At 49.1% G+C, this 21,066-nt stretch overlaps 3 protein-coding genes across 3 annotated transcripts; 2 read left to right on the top strand and 1 right to left on the bottom strand.

The window, feature by feature from the left end:
- Positions 1-515: 515 nt before the first annotated feature.
- LOC122614026 (probable isocitrate dehydrogenase [NAD] subunit alpha, mitochondrial) lies at positions 516-1,882 on the bottom strand. Its single transcript, XM_043788480.1, has one exon. It carries the CDS (start codon positions 1,824-1,826, stop codon positions 633-635), a length of 1,194 nt encoding a protein of 397 aa, XP_043644415.1. The 5' UTR covers positions 1,827-1,882; the 3' UTR covers positions 516-632.
- Positions 1,883-15,020: 13,138 nt separating this feature from the next.
- Positions 15,021-16,453, top strand: LOC122613993 (serine/threonine-protein phosphatase Pgam5, mitochondrial). The gene has a single exon (XM_043788442.1). It carries the CDS (start codon positions 15,074-15,076, stop codon positions 15,884-15,886), a length of 813 nt encoding a protein of 270 aa, XP_043644377.1. The 5' UTR covers positions 15,021-15,073; the 3' UTR covers positions 15,887-16,453.
- Positions 16,454-17,302: 849 nt separating this feature from the next.
- Positions 17,303-18,423, top strand: LOC122614253 (chymotrypsin-2). Its single transcript, XM_043788788.1, has 3 exons — positions 17,303-17,633; positions 17,692-17,968; positions 18,024-18,423. The coding sequence occupies exons 1-3, from the start codon at positions 17,371-17,373 to the stop codon at positions 18,375-18,377; spliced, it is 894 nt and encodes a 297-aa protein (XP_043644723.1). The 5' UTR covers positions 17,303-17,370; the 3' UTR covers positions 18,378-18,423.
- The last annotated feature ends 2,643 nt before the right edge of the window (positions 18,424-21,066 follow it).

The raw sequence follows: 21,066 nt of genomic DNA, 5'->3' as shown, positions 1-21,066 counted from the left end.
ATCTGCGGCGGTTAATGCCGGACGGCCATAAATCTGCCGAAATGCACTGCAAGCACCAGAGATCTGCGCCCTGGAAACTGGCAGTCGGGAGCCGGGAACTGGGAGCCAGGAGCTGGGAGCTTGGAACCCTGAGCTCGGAGCTCGGAGCTCGGAACTGCAAACTGCGAGCAGAGAGCACGGGGCTATATAAATATACGACCACGACTGGCGAGCGATAGCCAGGCGAATTGCGACTTTTATGACCCCCAGCGAAGCGAGTGAATTAAATGCAAGGTAATTACATATTATAAATGTGTTTAGTTTGGCGATAGTTTAGTTTGGCCAAGGAAACTCACTTATCGCACTGAGCACTGAGCTCACCAGGCACATAAAGTCGTACAGTCGCATCTGACAACAATGTCCTTTCAATTTCACACAGCTTATTTGGCGAAATTGGTCTCTGAAATGTTAAGACTATATAATAGGATTTATAGCTGCATTACCCAATGACCCAAAATAACATCTTAATATGTGGATAAGTTTTAAAGTTCCTTATCTTTTGGAAAGCTTTTAAGGTAAGGTTAAGGTTTGTCGGTATGATAATGGCTTTTATGTGATAGCCAATTTTGTGTTCCCAACCACCGAGCGCCACTTCAGTTATCCGCCTCGAGGCAATCGCACACGGCCTTGACGAACTCCGAGCACTTGGCCTTGCCGCCCACATCCTTGGTGCGGATATCGGTGTTCTTGTAGACCCGGCGAATGGCGCACTCCACTTGGTCCGCCTGCTTGTCCAGCTGCACGTGGTGCAGCATCAGGGCGGCGCAGAGCAGGGGGCCCGTGGGATTGGCTGCGTCCTTGCCCGCGAGGGCGTGGCACGCCTTCATGCGGCAGTCGAAGACGGTGCCCAGGGAGCTGACGGAGTAGCCGGGACAGATGCCCGGCACGCCCATCATGCCGCCGGCTATCACCCGCAGCACGTCGCCGTACATGCTGGACGAGACCATCACGTCGCACGTGTGGGGCTCCAGCATGATCTTCATGATGCTGGTGTCCAGGTAGCGCTCCTCGAAGATGACGTCGTCCACGTGCTTCTCGGCCTCCGCCCGCATGGCCTCCAGGAAGTTGCCGTCCGTCATCCGCATGATGTTGGCCTTGTGGGCCACCGTGATCCTCTTGCGCTTGTGCTTCACGGCGTAGTTGAAGACGAACTCGGCGATCCTGGACGCGCCGGCCGTGGTGCTCACCTTGATGGTCTGCATGACGCCCGGCACCACGCGGTGCTCGATGCCGGAGTAGTCGCCCTCCATCTGGTCCCGGATGATCACCACGTCGAAGGCGCCGTAGGGCGAGTCCAGGCCCTCGATGTGGGAGCACAAGGACACGTAGGCGTACTGGGCGAACTGCTTGCGGATCTGGCGCTGCCAGTGGCGACTGTCCACGGGTCCCTTGATGCCCACCTTATTGGTGCGCAGCGACTGCAGGACCTCCGGGGACACATCCTCGCTGTCCTTGGCCTGGAACTCCTCGACGACGTCCCACTCGATGGGCGCCTTCACGGCACAGATCACCTCCTGCACCGCGCTCATCAGCTCGGGTCCCACGCCCTCGCCGTTGATCAGGGTCACCTTGGTGGCCTTCTTGCCGGGATCAGCCGACCCTGCGCCACTTGCCTTGCCACTTGCTTTGCCACTGTCCTTGCCCTTCTCCTTGCCCGCTGGCTTCTCCGGCTGTCTGGTCGTCTGCCCCGCGGAATCCTTCTTCTGATCCTTGCCAGCAAACAGACGATAAGCACCGCCCGCCGATCGCAGGGACGGCAGGCAGTTCAGTTTCCGCAGGGTGTTCATTTTTGAGAATTTGGCCCGAAATGTGAGTTGTGAGTGAGTGGAGCGGACTTGTTTGCCTGGCCTACGTGTTCGAAAGGACTTGCCCGAAAGGACTTGGCCGCAAATTGATTTGGCAGGACTTCAACTGGCTGCTCATAAATTCGGCGAAATATGTCTTGGCAGCGAACCCAACTGGGTCATCGCTTCCCAGCTGGAAGACTCGCTTTAATGTGAGTTCCGGGGAACTCACCTGAAGTCCAGGTGAAATCCAAGAAGGTGGGTGTCGCCTGCGGCTGTGTAAATGTGACAAATGGCTTGTCAACGGCTGTGGGCCCGAAACCAAATGGCGACTGCTGGCGACAGACAAATGTCCACCACGCCACGCCCCGCCCCGCCCGTTGCGTCCAAAGGGGCGTGGCAATTATGAGGCCACGCGGCGGTGATTTTTCAATGGGGCGTTGGAAAGCATGCCATTAAAATCGACGACCATTAAGAGCAGACCACGGGGAACCGAGATATAAATATTCAGTAATTATTTCGCCCCCGCTTGATTACAATTTAAGAATTATAAACGACCTGTTTGCCGCCGTGCGATTTTAGCCGCCTGGCAATCAGCGAAGAGAACGCGCCACGGATTTACGACACCTTCAATTCTCATTTACGAGGCAGAATCGTAATCCTTGAGCGGATATCGCATATCGAACACAAATGGATGTGTTTGTCATCGCACGCTTTACTATCATATTTTATCGCGTATGGGCTCTCCATTGACAACTTCCCGGCCATAAAAACCAACTGAGTGCACTTCGCCAACAAAGTCGGTGCGATGAATGGCCAGAACTTGGAAAGTTTGTGTAAACATTGGCCAAAAGCAAACTTACAATGTGTGAGCCAAACTATTATTAACCCTAGTCTATTGTTCCGTGCTCGGAGTTGGGTGTTCCCTGTTCCCAGTTCTCAGTTCCCAGTTCCCTGTGCAGCAAATTGAAAGTTGAAGCGAGGTGATGTCAGGGGCGTCCTCGAGAAGGGCCTTGAAAGGAGACTCTCTGATTGGCACATTCGATGCAGGATGCCAGTGCCTCTGCCTCCTTAGGATCGTACCCTATGCTACAGCCTAATCATCACGAGAATAGCCCTTGTTCTTTATTAATTCGTTGCAAGCTAAATTGGAGAATAAACTGTTGTAAGCAAATGGCTTTCCAATACGGACCTTCAATGGCTCCCGAGAGCTCATCAAGTGCCTGCACTTGAAAGCGTTTAAGGACGTAACGAGTAGTGCAGGAATAATGCGAGTCAGTTGGCTGGAAGGAAAACAATATAAACACACGACTTGCTTGCAGGATGTGTGCTCTCCTCCCGGTTGCATGCATAATTCGAGCCACTTTGTACCGCACACACACACACATGTGCAGCTGCAAGGACGATTTGCTGAAAGGCTCGGCGGAAAACCGTGTAAGTGAATTACTTTTCCGCGATTGCGAGCTCATTGAAGTCCCACTCACTCTCCCACACATGCAAGCTGATCTGGGTTTTAGCCATGGAAGCAAGGATTACTCTCGCTTTCGCGGAAAAGGAAAGCTACTTTGTGCCATTCAGTGTGCTTATGGAGTGCAGTCTGGTGATAAGGCCATCTACTTATGAGGGTTATCGGGTTAGGAGCTGGAATGAGCAGTTATGATCCGCTGGTTTTCATTAGCCCAGCACGGCTAATTCCAGCTCATGAATTATGCAGGCCGAGTTTATCATTTCTATGGGCTACATGTTGATTTAAGGGCTCGCCCCTGGCCAAGAACCCTTGCCAAAAAATGTCGAGCAGAAAAAAGAAAACGGGGGGAGGGGGTTTTCACACCCAAAAGCACCGGACGGACGGACAGATTTGGTTGTTTACGTAGCCGAGGGACGTGCAACCCTTCATTGTCAATGAAAGTTGGAAATTTAAGACGGCAAAAAGGAGGAAAAATCGGACAAATACTGTTGCATATTTGATTGTCTCGTTCAATATTTACATATTCGACTCAGACTCGGGACTCGTCAGTTTCGCCTGCTCCTTGTCTTCTGAGGGCTTACGCTTCGTTTGTTCTGGCCTCATCCTCCTCCAATCCCGCCCAGAGTCAAGCCATCGCCGACTGCCGTGACCCTCGAGATGCTCCTGACCCCCATCCCTATTCCCATCCCCATCGGCATCCGGCTGAAATCAGAATTTGCATTTCTATTGTTGCCCTTTGTTTCTTCTGCATCTCATAGAAGTGTGGTTGCCGGTTGCCCAGGAAAAGTGAATGGGAAAAAAGGTAAGAGCGTGCGAATCCCAGCACCTGTTTCGGCCAGCAATTGGACTCCGCTGCACGGAAAGTGGGCAAAGCCGGAATTTCGACACGCACCTGATGCCCGTAACCCGGCGTATCCATAACCCGGCTATAAATGGGCTATAACCCGGCTATAGCCCGGCTATAAGTGGGCTCAACCCGCCAACAGTCGATTATTTATGGCTGGCAAAGAGTAATCAAAAACTAAAGTGCAAATACTTTTTGCCGCTCTCCTGCGATACTGCGATACTCGTACAATAATTGAGCATTTGGGCGCCGAACATGTCCAATATGCATTTATTTATGGCGCTGGCTCGGCATTAATTACCAGCCTCTATTTGCACAGGAAAACACGCAAAAAATACAAATCAAAAAATACAAATTAAAAGTACGCTTTTCATACCAATTTATGAGTGCGCTGCGCAAATATTTAACAGCATTTAAGGCGCAGCTCTTAGCCAAAGTGCACCTACGTACTTCAATTAGCCGAGTCCTTATTAGCTGGCTTAATCGGCAATGTTGCATTTCAATTAAAGGGCGATTAAAAGTATTTATCAAAAGCCTCGTTTGCGGCGGGCCGCATCATTTACATGCCAATCACCTCGCAATATTGAGTCACTTTGTGGCTGACCACAGACTCGCTTGATTTGCCCAGGGATTCGTCGGCGTCTTAATTAAATTTACAAATAAACATTTTTAATCAAGCCTGCGTTTTCGGGCGTGCAAATATCTGGGAGTGGCTTCGCATGATGAGCATCTGCGCAAATAGCATACATAACATACATAACATACATAAAATGTAAGCCAGAGATATTCGACAGCTCTGTGAGATGGCTGTGAATAATTTGGCAAAACAATCCTAAACTGCAGCTGTTCGTCCTGCCGGCAATGTCCTTCTCCCAGGCCGGCCAATAATTGCAATTTAAATGCACAAAAGCCGCAGACCAGAGTATGTATGGCATGCATATACGTATGGGTAATTCTTCGGCAGTATTCCAGTCACAGTATTGAGAATATTTTTGCACGCAATGCGGTTTGTTTATGCGGTTGCCGAAGCGTAAAAAGTCGCACAATGTGACAGTTAAATATCGAGGCATATATGTTTGTACGGCTCCCATGCACGTTCCACTTCCGTGCGGCAATAACTGGGAGACAAAAAGTTAATTAAGTTCTTAAAGGACTCCACTCTCTCTCTGTCTCTCTGTCTCTGCCGCCATTTTGTCGTCGTTCTGTGTCCTGTGTGCCTTGCATATCTCAGCGAAAACGGGGCCACCGCGCGGCGTGAACGAGCACCGGGTCGAGGATATCGCTCGCCGGAGGTCCTGCAGCCCGGCTCACATAAATTGATTCCATACAAAACCGTATAATTCATTCTCGTTTCGTTTGCACCTCGATACCCAGTGCATACCCATTGTCCTCCTCCTCTGGCGGAGGAGCAGGTGGACGCGGTGGACGTGGTGGACGCGGTGGAGTCCACGCTCGCCTGCTGGGTCTTAACCCGCCGGATTACCATCGCATCTGCATCAGCATCCGCACTCGGACAATATAATAAATCATGTGGTCCATGGGACCATTCCGGACGGTGGCCAAAGTGTCCCGACAAATCAACTTTATTTCGGCAATTGTGATGCGAACGCTTCAAAAGTGACTTTAAAGCTCTTGTTTCTTTAAAACTGTTGCACTTACAGGAAACTGCTTATTTATGCCACCCTCTTTATGCCTTGCACTTTGCACTTATCAACTATTTATGTGTATTTCTCAAACATTATTAAAGTTATCAGTTTCGCAGACACTCCTCTCTTTCCCACCTTTCCTGCACTTTTGTAGCAGTTGTTGATTCAGGGCTCTGTCCTCCAGTTAATTAGTTTACAAACCATTAACACCTCACCGGTGTCACTGGAACTCAGTGAGTGCCCCACCCACCTTTGGCACCTCTTTCCAGCCGGAACTTGAGATTTCGCTCACGTCGCGACTTTGGGCCAAGTCGGTTTAAGCCAAGTGCGCGAAACGGGAAACAGGCGGTGCTCGGAACTTCGAGAGGTGACAGCTGAGTGAAGTCCATGGGCCCCTCATAAATCGGGACTCTGGGCCACAGGCAACTACCAAATTTAATTACAGCTACATATTAGCTGGAAGTTGCATAAACAGGGCGTGGTCGCCGGTTGTTGGTCGCTTGTCCAAAGAAGTGTTTTGCAATTTCAGCAGGCGGCCAAATTGCAGGCCACCCCGCCCACTGGCTGTCACTTCGGTTTCCTGGCCAGCTGACTAGCTGACTAGCTGGACAAACTTGAGCCACTTTCGAGCTGCTGCAGTCGCAGCCCAAGAGGAGGAAAAACTGACGTCTATTACTTGCCTTCTCAGCTCGGTGGCTCAGTTGCTGTGTGTGTACGAGTATTTGGCCAAGACCGGGGCTACTCGCTGTCTGGGCCAGGGCCATAAATTATTAAATTTTAACAAGTTTTTATGCAGCGGCAACATCCTGTCTCCCTGTCTGTCCAACGTCTATCCCTTCGACGCCACGGCCCTCTTCTCTGGCCAAGTCGAGCAACTTGGTTTACTTTGTCAGTGGTGAGGACGTGACTGAGAAAAGAAGAGGAGTCGGTTGGTCCTGCTGCCACGCCCCTAATTGCGAGGCATGCGGCTACTTTGATTGCAATAATGATATTATTAATTGTAACAAGTTTTCAGCTGAATGCTTCAAAGTGTGCTTAAGATTGGGCGCCGGTCTGCCGAAACGGTTTCATTAAAGCCTGATTGCCAACTATCTGAACACTTGCAACGTTTCCATTCGCAGAAAGCCGCAATCCAGACCCGGCTAACAATAGCAGGAGACATTAACATTTTCCAGGATTATTTACTTATATTAAGGATGAGGCTAATAGCATGAAAATAAGCCGCATTAAAAACTTTCTTTTCCGGATTTAATTTAATGCCAACTAAGAGAGATTCGCTACAAAGGAGCCAGGTAAAAGGGCAGTTCGGATGCGAGTACCACGAGTATATAGTCTCCGGCAGCGGCAGAAACAACAGCAAAAACGAAGACACAGAAAACAAATTAATTATTATAATTAGAAAGGAGTGGAGGGTGGATGGGGGAGATGCAGACCGCGGTTAGCGCACATCTCATTGTTGCATTGTAAAATGAACTCGGGCTTTAATTACGGCCATAGTCGGCAAAGCCGGCAAACGAAAGCAACACGTGACTCCTGCGGCCGCAGAATCCAGAAAATGGAAAACGGGATCCATGACATTCAGGACATTCAGAACATCCAGGACAAGCAGGAACCAGCGGCTGTGAGCCGAAATGGTTGCCATAATTACGGAATATTATGCTGCTTAACGAGCATCTCCTGGCTCTTCTGTGCCCGCCGCAGCAATACATTATTTATGCCATTATGTGGGAGGCGAGAATGGAAGTGGAACTGACCCTGGATCCTTTTCCGGAAGGAAATCTGTGCGTGAAATTATTCAAAGTGACCGAAATGGCAAAGCAATATCCTCACGACGCGTTTCGCATGCAAAACTATCCAAATGGCGGTCCCTTTTAGGCCAACAAGAAGCATAGCATACTTTCTGGGGCCCACCTGGTCGCATCACTAGTTAGTCCTAGTTAATGCTAGCAACATCGGTGGGAGTTCAACTTTAGCTGGCCAGGATTATCAAGAGCACGCCACTTATTATTTATGGAAATTGTTTGGCCTGCTACTGGCCAACTTCCTTGGGCGGCGGAACAAGAAAGAAAGCGCAGAGAAAGGAATTTAAATAAAAATGGAATTTCTTTAGTTTTTACTATGCAAATTGCTAATTGCACTCATCAACCTCCTCCTCTAATGAGAAATGCAAAATAGTCTCAATTTATAAAATGTTCAATGGCCAAGCGCGGAGGCAAAAAAAGAGAATCGCAAAGCTGAAAAAGATGAGCGGCGAGTTCGTTAAGTCGAAAATTAAGCATTGGCCCGGGAAAAGAAGGGCAGGTTGGAACCCAGGGACCTCGCAATGGGAATGGATGAGGGCATGAGGGTAAGGGACTCAGATTGGGAGATGGAGATGGGATGCTGCTATGTAGAAACTTAAGTGCCCAGAAATGCGCACGCACTGAGGCGTACAAATTGTTAGGGGACCTGAAAGGGCCACGAAGAGCGGGCTTTCTCCTCGTAGACTTAAACAAAGGTTCCCCAGCGCCCTTTTCTTCTCGCATTCTCGGATGCTCGGATGCCCGCTTTCTTTCCTACTTTTTGCCTTTTATCACTGCGGGACGCATTATGCACAGGACGAAGTGGGCGGCAGGACGAAGTGGCGGAAGTGGGCGGCGAGTGTCACGGATGCCACAGCAAGGCGCTGTAAGTGTGAAGTATGGTATTTGCATGAGAATAAACAGCGAGCTGAGCAGCGGAAGTGGCGGGCAGCAGGAGACAATGGGGCAGTGGAGCTGTTGGTCCGCTCCCACTTGTTAATTGAAAGATTAAATATTAAGAGTATTTTGTTTTATTTGCATCAACTGCACGCCAGGTGCCACTTGCCACCTGCCACCTGCCACTTCCCACATGCCACCTGGCACATGGCACACACACTGTTCCAATGCCGCCCGTTCCGGAGTCCTGCAGCAGTATAACAGTTTGCGAAGGAGCAAACGGCCCGCCTGCCGGCAGAAGTACAAGTAACTTAACATAAATTTGCAAAATTCGAGACCGGATTAATTTGCATATTTTAGACATCCTGATGAAGCCGGCACTGCCATGTGGAAGTGGCATAATTACGGCTATCAACTGCTGCCTGCATACGTTGGGAATGCAAATGAAACAATGCGAGGATGTGCTCCCATATAGTAGAGTATCCATCGAGCAACTGAGACGGAGCTGAGATGGTCCTACTACGTACTGAGCTACTGAGCTGCTGAGATGGGCGGAGTACTGGAATAAATAATCTTAAAGGCACAACGCCAGCCTCGCCAAAGGAGGGAAATTGAACATCCGTTGCGGGCACTAAAGAGCCGGAGTAAGTCGCTGGAAAAGCGGCAAAAACACGGACACAGCCACCGGAAACCATCCGTAAAGCCCAGCTCAACTATGACACGGCTTGCATGTTCTGCACAAACTAACTCAACTCGACTCAACTCAACTGAACTGAACTCGGATGCACCGAAAACTAAATAGTGGCCCTGCTGGCAGGGTGGCTCAGAATGCCACGTCAGTGATATCACTCATACGCCACGTAATCCGCGCTTAAATTTAGGTAAGCTCAAGTAAGAGGCTACTTTTCATGACTTTGAATGGTACGAAGCTAAGTACATTCACAGGCCTTAAGGTCACGGAAATACCGGCCACTAGATCAGGGGTCACCCTATGCCAGCCACATATATATCTAGTTCGCCAGCTGATAATGCTGATGACTCCTAAGCGAAAACGCTCTTGGGCCGCCGCTGATGACGCTGGTGGGCGGTGGATGGTGGTTGGTTGGCGGTGGGGAGCGTGCGAAAATGTGAATCTGGAGCGACAGGGGAAATGGATAACCATGAATGAATGAAAAGCGGATGCTCGCCACCAAGCCGCCGTCAGCAGAGCAGATTACACCAACAATTAGGGCCCGAAAGCGGAGCCAAGCCCGGAATCAGATGGAGCAGAAGAGCAGAGCAGAGTCGAGGCATCGAGATGCAGCAGTTAGCAGTTAGCAGTTAGAATCCTCCATCCAACATACAGCATCCAGCATCCAGCGGGCCAAGTGCCAAGGGTGGCCGTTGCCGGGGGACCGTGGGGATAAGCCAAATAATGTGACAAGGCTAAATGGCGGAGCTGACATTGCACAACTCCGGCTGGCGGGCTGACTGGTTGACTGGGTGGCTGGCTGGCTGAAAGGACATGGCCCAGAGCCAGGAGGAGGACCTGCAGGTCGTCGGCATGGCGACGCGACTTAGATTTCTGCATTTTTAACTGACTAAGCCAAACTTTTGTGACTTCTAATTGCCGTAAAATGTAATTACCATTCCTTTCCTTTTCGTTCGCTCGGCGAGCAAACTTTCTTAAATGGCTGCCGTACGAGGTTCAGTTCGCCAAGGGAACTGGAGTAAATCATAAATTAAGTAATACACCCACAGAGCAACTGCTAAATCGATGCAGTGCAGCGAGGCGGAATATCCAAAATCGACATGTTTCAATCAATAAAACACTCAGCTCACACTCACACGAGTCCTTGTTACAAGGATTACGATGCTTAACTGTCCGTACTTCTGAACTTGCTCGAACACACGAACATACTTATTCAAATGCATTGTAACTTTACTGTGTCCGCAGTGGCGAGTGTGTGTGTTCAGCTTAAAAGTTGCCATGACTTTCGGGCACAGCCATTGAGCGGTATGGAAACTATTGCAGTGGATTGGTTCTGCCACGACTGAAACTTCTTGGCCTGGAAAATTTAAAATAAATAATACAGAGCTGAGGATATTCGCCTGAAACTTGCAACGAACCTAGAACGGATTGGGATAGTGATAGCTTTTATTACTTGACCGAGGCTACTATTTGCACTCCTCAATTATCCCCGAAACTACGAGATAATCTGGAATGTTGTCCAGACTCGAGAGCCAATGCATCGCAGCCCAATATGCACTCCATTCCCATTCATCCGTGAGTCCCCAGTGGCTGGCATTGTTCTGTGCTCATATAAATGCATATGTAGTATGTAGTACGTAGAATGTGGTATAGAGCATTGCAAAGAATTGTTCAATTGCCGGAACATAAACGTGTGCGTGTGTTTTTTGGCCTTTGTTAGTTTGATTTAGGCGGCAGTATATATGAATTATGATGGTTAAATATGGATATTTATTGCGATTTCGGGCGATAGTTGTAATGCGAGAGAGTTTCGACCCCGAAACGCAGCTGAGGCGGAAAGCTTTTGATCTGCCGGACAATCGAGGGGGCGGGAGGGTGTACTCCCATGAATATGTACATTCATACATATATGTGGCATATATTCATGCATTTGGAATTTTATGGACTGCCAGTGGGTGCACTTCGAAGTTGCCTCATTTCGGTAATATTTATTTCTTTGAGTGCTTTTCGAAAAGGGAGACGAGAGCCCGCAAATTTAATTGCACAAAAGTTTCGTCGAAAGCCAGAAATTATGAAATGAACAAGTTTCTCGTTTGTGGGGCCGTTTGACTAATAAAAAAGGGGAGGGAAGTGCGTTTTAATTGCAACTCTGCCGAAAATCAAAGACAACTCGAGTCGAGTGATGGCAGTGAAAGCAATTAGTTTTAAAGAGCAATATTTTTGGAGTATTATTAAGCCTGGCAAACAATCCAATTGTAACTCAACTGAATCCAACCAACTGAATCCAGGCCAACTGAAATAGAAAGAAAACAAAGTGCAGCAGGCAACACGAATCTAAAATTTATGCGAAGCATTGAGAGTGCGCAAATATAGAGTTTTGGCCAGGGTCTTAAGTCGCAGCCCCCGGGCCGAGCCATAAATTTTAACGGCTTTGGTTCCACCTTATGCAGATTTGTTTAACTTCAAAAGGAGCAACAAATTGCCAGGCACTGGCTCCTTCTGACTTCTATTTGGCTTGCTTTCGGGGAATGCTTTCCGCTTTTATTCCTCCCCAAAACATTAATCCACTAAACCGTAAACAAACGATGGCAGTCAACAAAGGGCCAACGTGGCGTATGAGCTATTAAGTGTGGCACATGTGAGCCGCTGTGTTCGTGGGTCTAGCCGTATTTTAAGCTCCCCTGCACAATTGTACCATTGCGCCGTTTCCACTTCTACTCCCTGTTTTTTACCAACTGCAACTGCCGGCCGTTTTCACTTCGAATTGCATCGCTGCCAGGATTTATTGCACTGCAAAAAGCCTTTAAAGGTGATATTTTCCAAAAGGCTTTAGCAATGATAGCCAAATCAGATGGCACTGCTACACTTGTATAATTGTTGTTAGTTTGGGTTTGCTTTATTCAATGCCGCAGTTACATTAAATCCACAACACCACATACCTTGTAATGAAGTTCCTCCTCCATCGAGTTTAGTCCAATCAAACGAATCGCCCAGGTTGCCCACTAGATTAAATATTTAAAATTAATTCCACTTGCAGACTTGAAAATTGTGCAAATGAAATATTTATTTGCGCGCTGAAAAGTTTGCTTTACTTTCTGCCAAGTGCTTATCCTTTCACCAAAGTCACAAGGTCGAACCGCAATGGGGAACTGGCTTTCATTGGCAATTTGTATTTGTTTGCCGCTGCTTGTTGCCCTGTTGCCCTGTTGCCTTATAAGTATTTTTATTTGAGCACAAACACTAAGCCAACGAGCGGCAATGAAAGTTAAACAATGTTTGCGGCTTTGCTATCCGTTTCCGCAATAATTTCTCGGATCCGCCCGCTGGCGTTTTGTGTCCTTGACACAATTTCCACAGGAAAACTTTTGATTTTCCACAAGATAATTTGCTAGCTGCGATGTGGGCGTGGCTGTGGGTCGCGACCACTTAAAGCAATGCAAAAAAAGGCGAGCAAGGCGAAGGCTTCCAAATAAGGAAATCAAAATGGCAGGGCAACATAAAAGCCGAGCGAAAATTGAACATCCTGCAGCAGGATGCGCTGCGTCTTGGCGGTGGCAAAGGCGCTGGAAAAGGCGGTGGAAAAGGCGGGGGAAGAGCACCGGCACCAGGAACAAGCGGCTCCTCCCGCCAAGACGAACACCATAATTATGGGTGACCGCGATAAGGAGCAGGAGGAGCCCTGAATGCCCGGGAACTGCGTGAGTCCACTCCACGTTGCACGGGACAACTGCCGCCAAGGACTCGGTCCAAGGATTCCGGCCAGGGTGGGTGGCACTCTCCACAAGGCGGGAGGATGGGCAAGGGCCTCCTCGATCCGGACGACTGGTCACCCTGTATGGTGAGGGAGATGGTGATGCTGATGGTGATGGAGATGAAGATGGTGCCCCACTTTGTGCAATGAGAAATTTCCGCTCGCTCGTTCCTTTTGCCTTTTTGCTTGAAGGATGACATTTTTGCAAATTGCCATCATAATAATAATCAAATTCGTGTAAATTTGTTTGCAAATTCAAGAAGGAAATGGTGTCAGCTGGCCCAGTTCGTCCTCTTGTCCTTCTTTTTTTTAACTCCCCTCACCGAAAAGCAGATACAGATGCTTTGGGATTATCAAGTTAATAGCTTTTCTCGTTCCAGTTCTCGTTCTTGGTTCGGCTTAATGCTGATGAAATTGAAAACATAAACTACACAGAAGTGCGGAACCTGGCACAGGACAGGACAGCACAGGACAGGATCTGCAGTGATTATGGAGATGGCTTCTGCACATCTGAGGAATGTAAAGTCAAATTGTTTCTGCGAACGGATGGCAATTAATTAAGGAGAGTTTGTCAGTTGAAATAAATGTGGAGCTGGAATAAAAGGATTGACTCACTTTAATATGGGCGATAGTGTTTCAATTTATTTAAAAAGGCTTAAAACAATGTAAAATCCAGTAAGCCCAGTAAATCCAGTAACAAAGCGTATTCATAGGTAGTGAATAAAGGCCAGGCCAAATTGAACATTTTTCACTCAGACTCAAAGGCTCAAAGTTTGCAGGACACGAATTTAAGCCCGAAATTGACTTGTCTGCCATTCACACTCACTATTGCACTGCAACGCCTTTCACACTTTCACACACCTACTTATTCATTCGCCTTGGGAGCGTAATCCCCTCGCTTCTAGGCCGGATATGTTTTATGGTTATTTCGAGTGGCTTATTCCGAGCTCCCCACAAAGTAGTGAGTGCATGGGTGTTCGAGTATGGGTACAAGGCCAACTCACGTGAATGTCGCTGCACTGGAAAAATATTCATAAGCATGCAATTTGTCAAGGAGAAGATAATCAAGTGCCCAAAGATCAATATATTTATATTCCCTTGTTAGTCTAAGTTCATTTGCCTGGCTAAGTTGTATATGAAAAGTCCTTAACTTACCCACTACGCGGTATAAGTAAAAAGTTTCTTTTAGTCCGAATTTAATTTAAAGTGTTAGGCTGCAAGCCCCGAGAATCCCCTCCCACCACAGCTGCTGCTTTCGAGAACAGATAATCCGGCATTGGGCAGATCTGTCCGGGAAGCCCGCTTAATTTCAATCCGTGCGGTCGCCAATCGATGGGGTTGAACCTCCGAGCCGACGTCTCAACTTCTCAACTTCAGAGCGTCCCCCGATGGCGGTGGCACGTCAAAAGTTTCAGTCAACTTCATTAGGCCAAATCCGACGGCCAACAGACTGAGCCCGTCATGGTCAGCCACTTGTGGATATGCCGCTGGTGGCCACATTCCTGCTGGCCATGACGCAGCCCAACTGGGCGCTGGAATTAAATGAGGCACAAACTTGCACAAAGTGGCTTGGCCAATGATAGGCAGTTTTCCTTTTCCGGCTGAGTGGCAGAAATTAAATGCCCAGCGCCCGCCTTAAAGTGGAGCTCATTTGCAGCAGATTCCCCATTCGAATGGGTTTTCCAGGGCATCACCTTGCCAACTCACTTACTCAGGGCTTCTTGCCGCCCGATTGTGGAGGGCGCAAAGTTTGCCGCTCGAAAGTTGGTCTCGAGTAGCCTGCCGAGGGTAAAACAACTTTGACACAAAAGTTGACCAAAACCTTTCAGGAGTCCACTTTCTTAACTCTTTCAAGCCCCTCCGCCGTGCCTCGAATGCTAATCAAGAAAGGGGAACTCGACTCGAATCTGAATAAACTTTTAAAAGTGCGACAAAACCCACTGAGGAGTCAAGTTGATTGCCTTGCAATGGAATTAAGCCAATAAGTTACGCTCTTTAAAGCGTTTTAATTGAGTCCAGCCAAAGTTCGGTATCTATTAAGATACAATGCACCTTAATATATAAATAAATATTTTATATAATGTATAGTTCTTTTTATAAGTTTACCGTAGTAGCCCGATTCTGGAACGATTTGAATATATACATTCGATACATCACTTCGCCAAGTTTGCCATGAGGTATTCCGCCCTTTGGCGCTCGGTGGGCGCCATGAGCTGCGGATCCCTGGTCACCTACTTGGCCATCCGGCTGTTCGACAGCCTGGAACCCTCCATGCTGTCAGGTGGAGGTAAGAAGCGGGCGCTGGAACCTTTGGCCAGTGGCGCCTGGCTGCACCATTGGGACTTGGACAAGCCGCAGCTGCAAAAGGTGGCCCATGGCGAGGAGGCCTCCGCCCTGCGACACATTATCCTGGTGCGACATGGCGAGTACTCGAGGACCACGAACGGCAGCCACCTCACGGAACTGGGTCGGCGGCAGGCGGAGCGAACGGGGCAAAGGTTGCGGGAGATGGACTTGACCTGGGACCACGTGGTGGCCTCCACAATGCCGCGTGCCGAGGAGACGGCCATGATCATACTGAAGCAGCTGAACCTCGATCCCCTGAAGATGAAGCGGTGCACCCTGCTGCCGGAAGGCACTCCGTACCCAGGAGATCCGCCCTCCAAGAGGAGTGCCCGCAGCCTGGAACTGGCCTACAAGAGGGATGGTCCCCGGATCGAGGCCGCCTTCAGGCGCTACTTCTTCAGGGCCAGCGCGGAGCAGGAGCACGACTCGTACCTGCTCATCGTGGGCCACTCGAATGTGATCCGCTACCTGATCCTGCGCGCTCTGCAGCTTCCTCCGGCCGCCTGGACGCGCCTCAACCTGAACCACGGCTCCATCACCTGGCTGACGGTGTGGCCCTCCGGCTATGTGACCCTGCGCTGCTTGGGTGACTCCGGCTTCATGCCGGTGACCGAGATCACCCATCGAAGGCCTAAATAGCCCACGATTAGGGGCATACTCCCGGATGCGTCTTGGGCACGGACTCGAGGGACTAGCTCATTTCGCAGTACGAGTGGGATCGTGACTTCATGCACATTTTGTCGCAACTGGGCGAAAACCACTTTAACTTTGCCCAAAATCACTTGGCCAACAACACACTGCCAGCTGCATCTGCATCCGCATGCCAGCGCACTCACATTCACATTCACATCCATATTCACATGCACATTCACATCCACATTCACATCCACATCCAGTGGCCACAATGCCAGCGGCTGCCACGCCCAAAGCGGTCATGCCGCCCACTTTCTGGCCACCCGGTAGTTGGCACATTTGCGCAACTCTTTCGGGATTGTCTCTGCTCATTAGTGCGGCTTTAATTTTGGTTATTGCGCCTGTCCCATGTTGTTCGGTTCGGTTTTGGTTTCTGGTCTCGGTTTTCCGCCTCTGGTTTTGGCCATCGTCGACGATGTTGCCTTTGCGTTGCCATTGCCGTTGCCGTTTGCCGCCGGCGTTTCATTAAATTTGCATCGCTCCACAATTTGAATTTAATTTGTTGGGGGCTGAATATTGCATTATACCCATCCACCCATCCCCCACATCCTCAACTGCCACTCACCACGAGTGTCAGCTGCTAAATATTTGCCTCGCCGCAAATTCTGGAGCACATGGAAAAAAGGCAAGTGTTTATTTTATGCCCCTGTTATTGCTGTTGTGGTTGGCTGCCTCCAAATGGCCCTTGACGTCCGGCGAATGTGCATTATAATATGGCCAGGCCAGGATGGGTATATCGGAAAATCATAGGATAGTGGCGGCACTTCCTATCATGCGCATATATACTGTAACTCTAATACTATACTAATAGTTACTAGTTATTTAACTTCGAGCTTGTTTAATGTGATTAGCTGAGTAACGGGTATCTGATAGTCGATGCTAAGTGCTTCACACAGAAATCACTTTGCCAGCAGTAACTTCCGAATTCGATTTTGATTACTGTGTGCAGTGCCTATATAGTTAACCTGACAAGTGATAGGATGGATTATGTCTGTCTATACTAATCAAGGTGGGCAATAAAAATGTCTGATTACAAAGTGTTCTTATCGATAATGGGCTCTTTGCACCGCAGACGACTACTTAGTTGTTCTTTTTGCCGCCTTACTCTTCATATCGATGATAGTGCACCACTAGTCACTCGTGTTGAAGTAGGATTACCTACCATTCGCGATTTGAAATGCTCCGAAGTGATTGATCCCTAGGAGCACAGATAAGGAGTCCACTTCCTGTACCTCAACCAAATCCACAACTGGTTCTGTATAGATACTTTGTCGGGCTGTGATATTAACCACATCTGTGGATATCCAAGTATATTAAAAAGCTGGATTTATTCTCCACATTTTGTCAAGACCTACCTATATGTCATTCTACATATACCCATTTCCCCAAACTTCAACACTTTTGTTCCAATTCTGAAAATCGAAAAAACTATGCAAATTCTGACGGTGTTTTTGGGACTAATCTTGAGTTCATCGCTATCCGAGGCTGACATGGGCGTGATCGGCGACATCAGCGACGAAACCTTCGAGATGCTGATATCTGGCGGCTACAAGCCCAAGAGCAACCGGCTGTCCCGCCACGTGGTCTCCATCCGCACCAAGAACTACGTCCGCCACCGCGGAGATAATCACTTCTGCTGCGGCGTCCTGGTGAGCAGTCGCGCTGTCCTGACCGCCGCCCACTGCCTGACGGAGTAAGTTCCAGCCAAGTTGTCAGCCGGATGTTCCGAGTAACCCAGCAATCCTCCACAGCCGGTACAAGGCGTCGATGAACCCGCGGGGCATACGGGTGGTCTTCGGACACATAGCCCGGCTGGCGTTCTACGACGAGCCGGACTACCGGAGCGTGGATCGCCTGGTGGTGCATCCGGAGTACGAGCGCTACAAGAAGAACGACCTGGCTATCCTCAGGCTCTCCGAGCGCATCCACAGCTCCAACCACGACGTCCTCCCGCTGCTCCTGCGCAAGACGGCCAACGTGACCTATGGCGACACGTGCATCACCCTCGGCTGGGGGCAGATATACCAGGTGAGCCAGCCCCCGTGTTCGAGTCACTGCCACGGAGTAATGCCATCCCTGCCAGCACGGCCCCTACTCGAACGAACTGGTGTACCTGGACGTGATCCTGAGGCCGCCCTCGCTCTGCGAGGAGCACTACGACACCTTCACCGCGGACCACAACGTGTGCACCGAGCCCGTGGACGCGGGCATGACCTGCGCCGGGGACATGGGCGGACCACTGCTGTGCCAGGGGGCTCTGTTCGGGCTCATTGGCGGCCACATGGGATGCGCGGGCGGCAAGGCGATGAAGTTCCTCAGCTTTCTGTACTACAAGGACTGGATTCTGGTCACCATCCAATCGCTTTCCGACTCCGGGGTTAGAGTATCCTTAAGTGGGCTTTTTCTTATACCCTTCGTACTGATTCTCGTAACTTGATATACAAAGTAAAGCGAAGAAGGTGCTGCATCGCACTGAATTCAGACTCCTTTGACGACATCTGATGGTAATACATGTGGTGGTCCCCCACCAAAAGGAACCGCAGTTGCCTTTCAGCTGGAGTCATTTGTGACCAAATGTGACATTGATACACCGAACAAAGGACGACGACGAATGCGCACAAGGAACCCGAGGGACCGGAAGTCGGCGAGGTGATATCGCCGCTACCAAACTAGATGCACCTGTGCGGATGTTTCCGGTTTGGAAACTCGAACTGGGGCCATCATGGATGACTTTAAGTTTGAAAGCCTCTCGCGGGGACTGGCGTGCGAATCTGACGCAAAATGCATAAATCATAGGCAAATTGAATTTTAGCCATGAAAGGCACTTCTGCCGCGGATGCGCCCAGGCGATGTCCTCATCGTTTTCGTTTTCGTTGTCGTTTTCGATGTCGTTGCCGTTGTCGTTGGCGTTGTCGTTGGCGTTGTCAAGGGTGCCTCCCGCTGCGAGAGCTGACAATATGTTGGGGAAAGTGCGAGAAGCTGGGAGAAAATGACGACCCTCTTCCCGAATTCGCGTCATCGTGGTGCTTAACTTTAGCCTGCTACGCTTTCGGCTTTCAGCGATGGCGAAACTTTGTCTGGCTTGGCGTTGATGCAAGTTTAAAGCAAAGTCTACTTAATGCAAAGCTCGAGGCGCCTGCCGCCAACACAAACACAAACTGCGAAATTGGTCGTTAGTTCTTATGAGATATATTTGGCATTTCCACGAAAACTAAAGAGCTTTTAGCCAGGCCGTGCCGAATAACCTGCCAGCTAAAGCGGGCTTAAGTCTCGCCGTATCCTCGCAGACCCATAAATATTCTATAAAACTGTTTGCTTGATATCTGCAACTCTGCATATGTCATAAGCTATCCGAATAAGTTGGCGAATGCCCATGACTGTGTTGGACTCACCTCGCTCTCACCTCAGCCTCCAGTTTTCCCGCCTCAGCAGCACGTGCTTTTCCCCCGGGCAAAGAAAATGGGCAACGGGAAAGTGGAAATGGTCTATACTCACCATGCGCCTCACCATGCGTTTTCACTCGCTGGGCTAGGCGGTTAATGCAAATAGTAAAACAGGGAAAAATTTCTAAGTTTTCTTTGCCGATTATTTGGGCCTTAAACCTTTTCACCGTTCAGTCGTCGGACGGCGCTGGTCGAGCTTTGTGGTTGAATTGCGCGGTGGAAAGCGAGTCAGGACATGCCTTATTCATACTAATTATGTGAAAATGTATAATTAATTGGGTGATAATTGTCGGCTTGATTGCACGCAATGTAAACATCGAAAAATTGTCGCAAAATCGCAAACGGTCAATAAACGTGAGCCAAAGCCTGTATTCCAATGCGCTCAATTACTAACCGATTTCAGCTCAATTTCGAGTTTCGGTAACGAAACGTTCAAACAAACGAATCGAATCCGCATCGAATCGAATCGAATCGAACCGAATCAACATATCAAACTAATTGCAATCGAATTTAAATAACGTTCAATTAAAAGCATGGTTCGCAAAGCCAAGCCCATAATCACGCCATATTTGCCCGTGTAAAGTGTGTGAAAGTGTTTAGCGGAAGGGAAAGGAGAAAGGGCTCCGGATTCAACATCAATCAATTAATTGGGATCTCGAACGAGGTGCGTAAGTTCGTTTGGCGTGCAATTCGTTAATTAATCGAATGCGGATGCAAATGCATTAGCACAAACTGGAGCGTTAAGTCTGACTCATTATGTTTAATCCCCATTGCCGACTTCGAGTTGGTCTTAAATGTGGCGAAAGTCGTATGCGAGGTTACTCAAAGAGTTCTGGCAAGGTGAAGGAAGGGTATACAAACACCAGTGCATCGCTACAAAAATGCACTTCACTTGGGCTTTTAATGAATAGATTGGACTATACATTGTACTATCCAAGTACCACTTTACTCTTGAGCTGCTGAACAGCCATTATCGAACATCTTTTATTATCCACCCTACTGTTGAGTTACGTGAATAGCTCCACTCTAAGCCGTTCTGAAAGCCTTTCACTCGGCGTGACCCAATGCATTGAACTCTGCCACCTCGCCGCATAATACTCCGCCTGTTATCATTGAACGGCTTTCACTAATATCTTTCTAACAAGCGGAGAAATGGCTACAATAATAGGGAGATAATAGCCGACAAGAAGTCCACACATTGCGTATCGGTATCGAGTTGCCTTCGCAGCGCTTGGCCAGCACATTCGAGCGCCTTGACTCGTGTCTAACTTGGCTAACATAATCGCACATGCAGCTACACACACAGGGTACATCGTACAGGGTATACGGACATACATACATGCATATATGCGAACGAGCAGGGGAGCCAATGCAGCGGCGTATCGAGTTTTAATGACCCACTTTCCAGCTGAAGACTGTTTAGGTTCGGCCAGCCATCTGTATTGGCTTGGTCTAATTCGGAAAGTCCCCTGGCAGAGCAATTAGTATGGCCATTGGCCAGCATGAATGGGCGATAAAGGCGAAAGGCGGCAAACGGAGAACGGTGAACGTGGTATTGTCAAGGAAAACAAATGAGTTGGGTTTGCAACGGCCACTTGAGGGGCTTCTGCCCGGGTCTCCGTACTTCTTCGGGCCCCCAAAGAGATGTCTGCCCCAGAACCCAGAACCCAGAACCGAGAAATG

Source organism: Drosophila teissieri, chromosome 2R (genome assembly GCF_016746235.2).
Source record: "Drosophila teissieri strain GT53w chromosome 2R, Prin_Dtei_1.1, whole genome shotgun sequence".
NCBI classification, from domain to species: domain Eukaryota; kingdom Metazoa; phylum Arthropoda; class Insecta; order Diptera; family Drosophilidae; genus Drosophila; species Drosophila teissieri.
The sequence above is the reverse complement of the archived record's forward strand: the minus strand, read 5'-3'. Positions and strand labels throughout refer to the sequence as shown.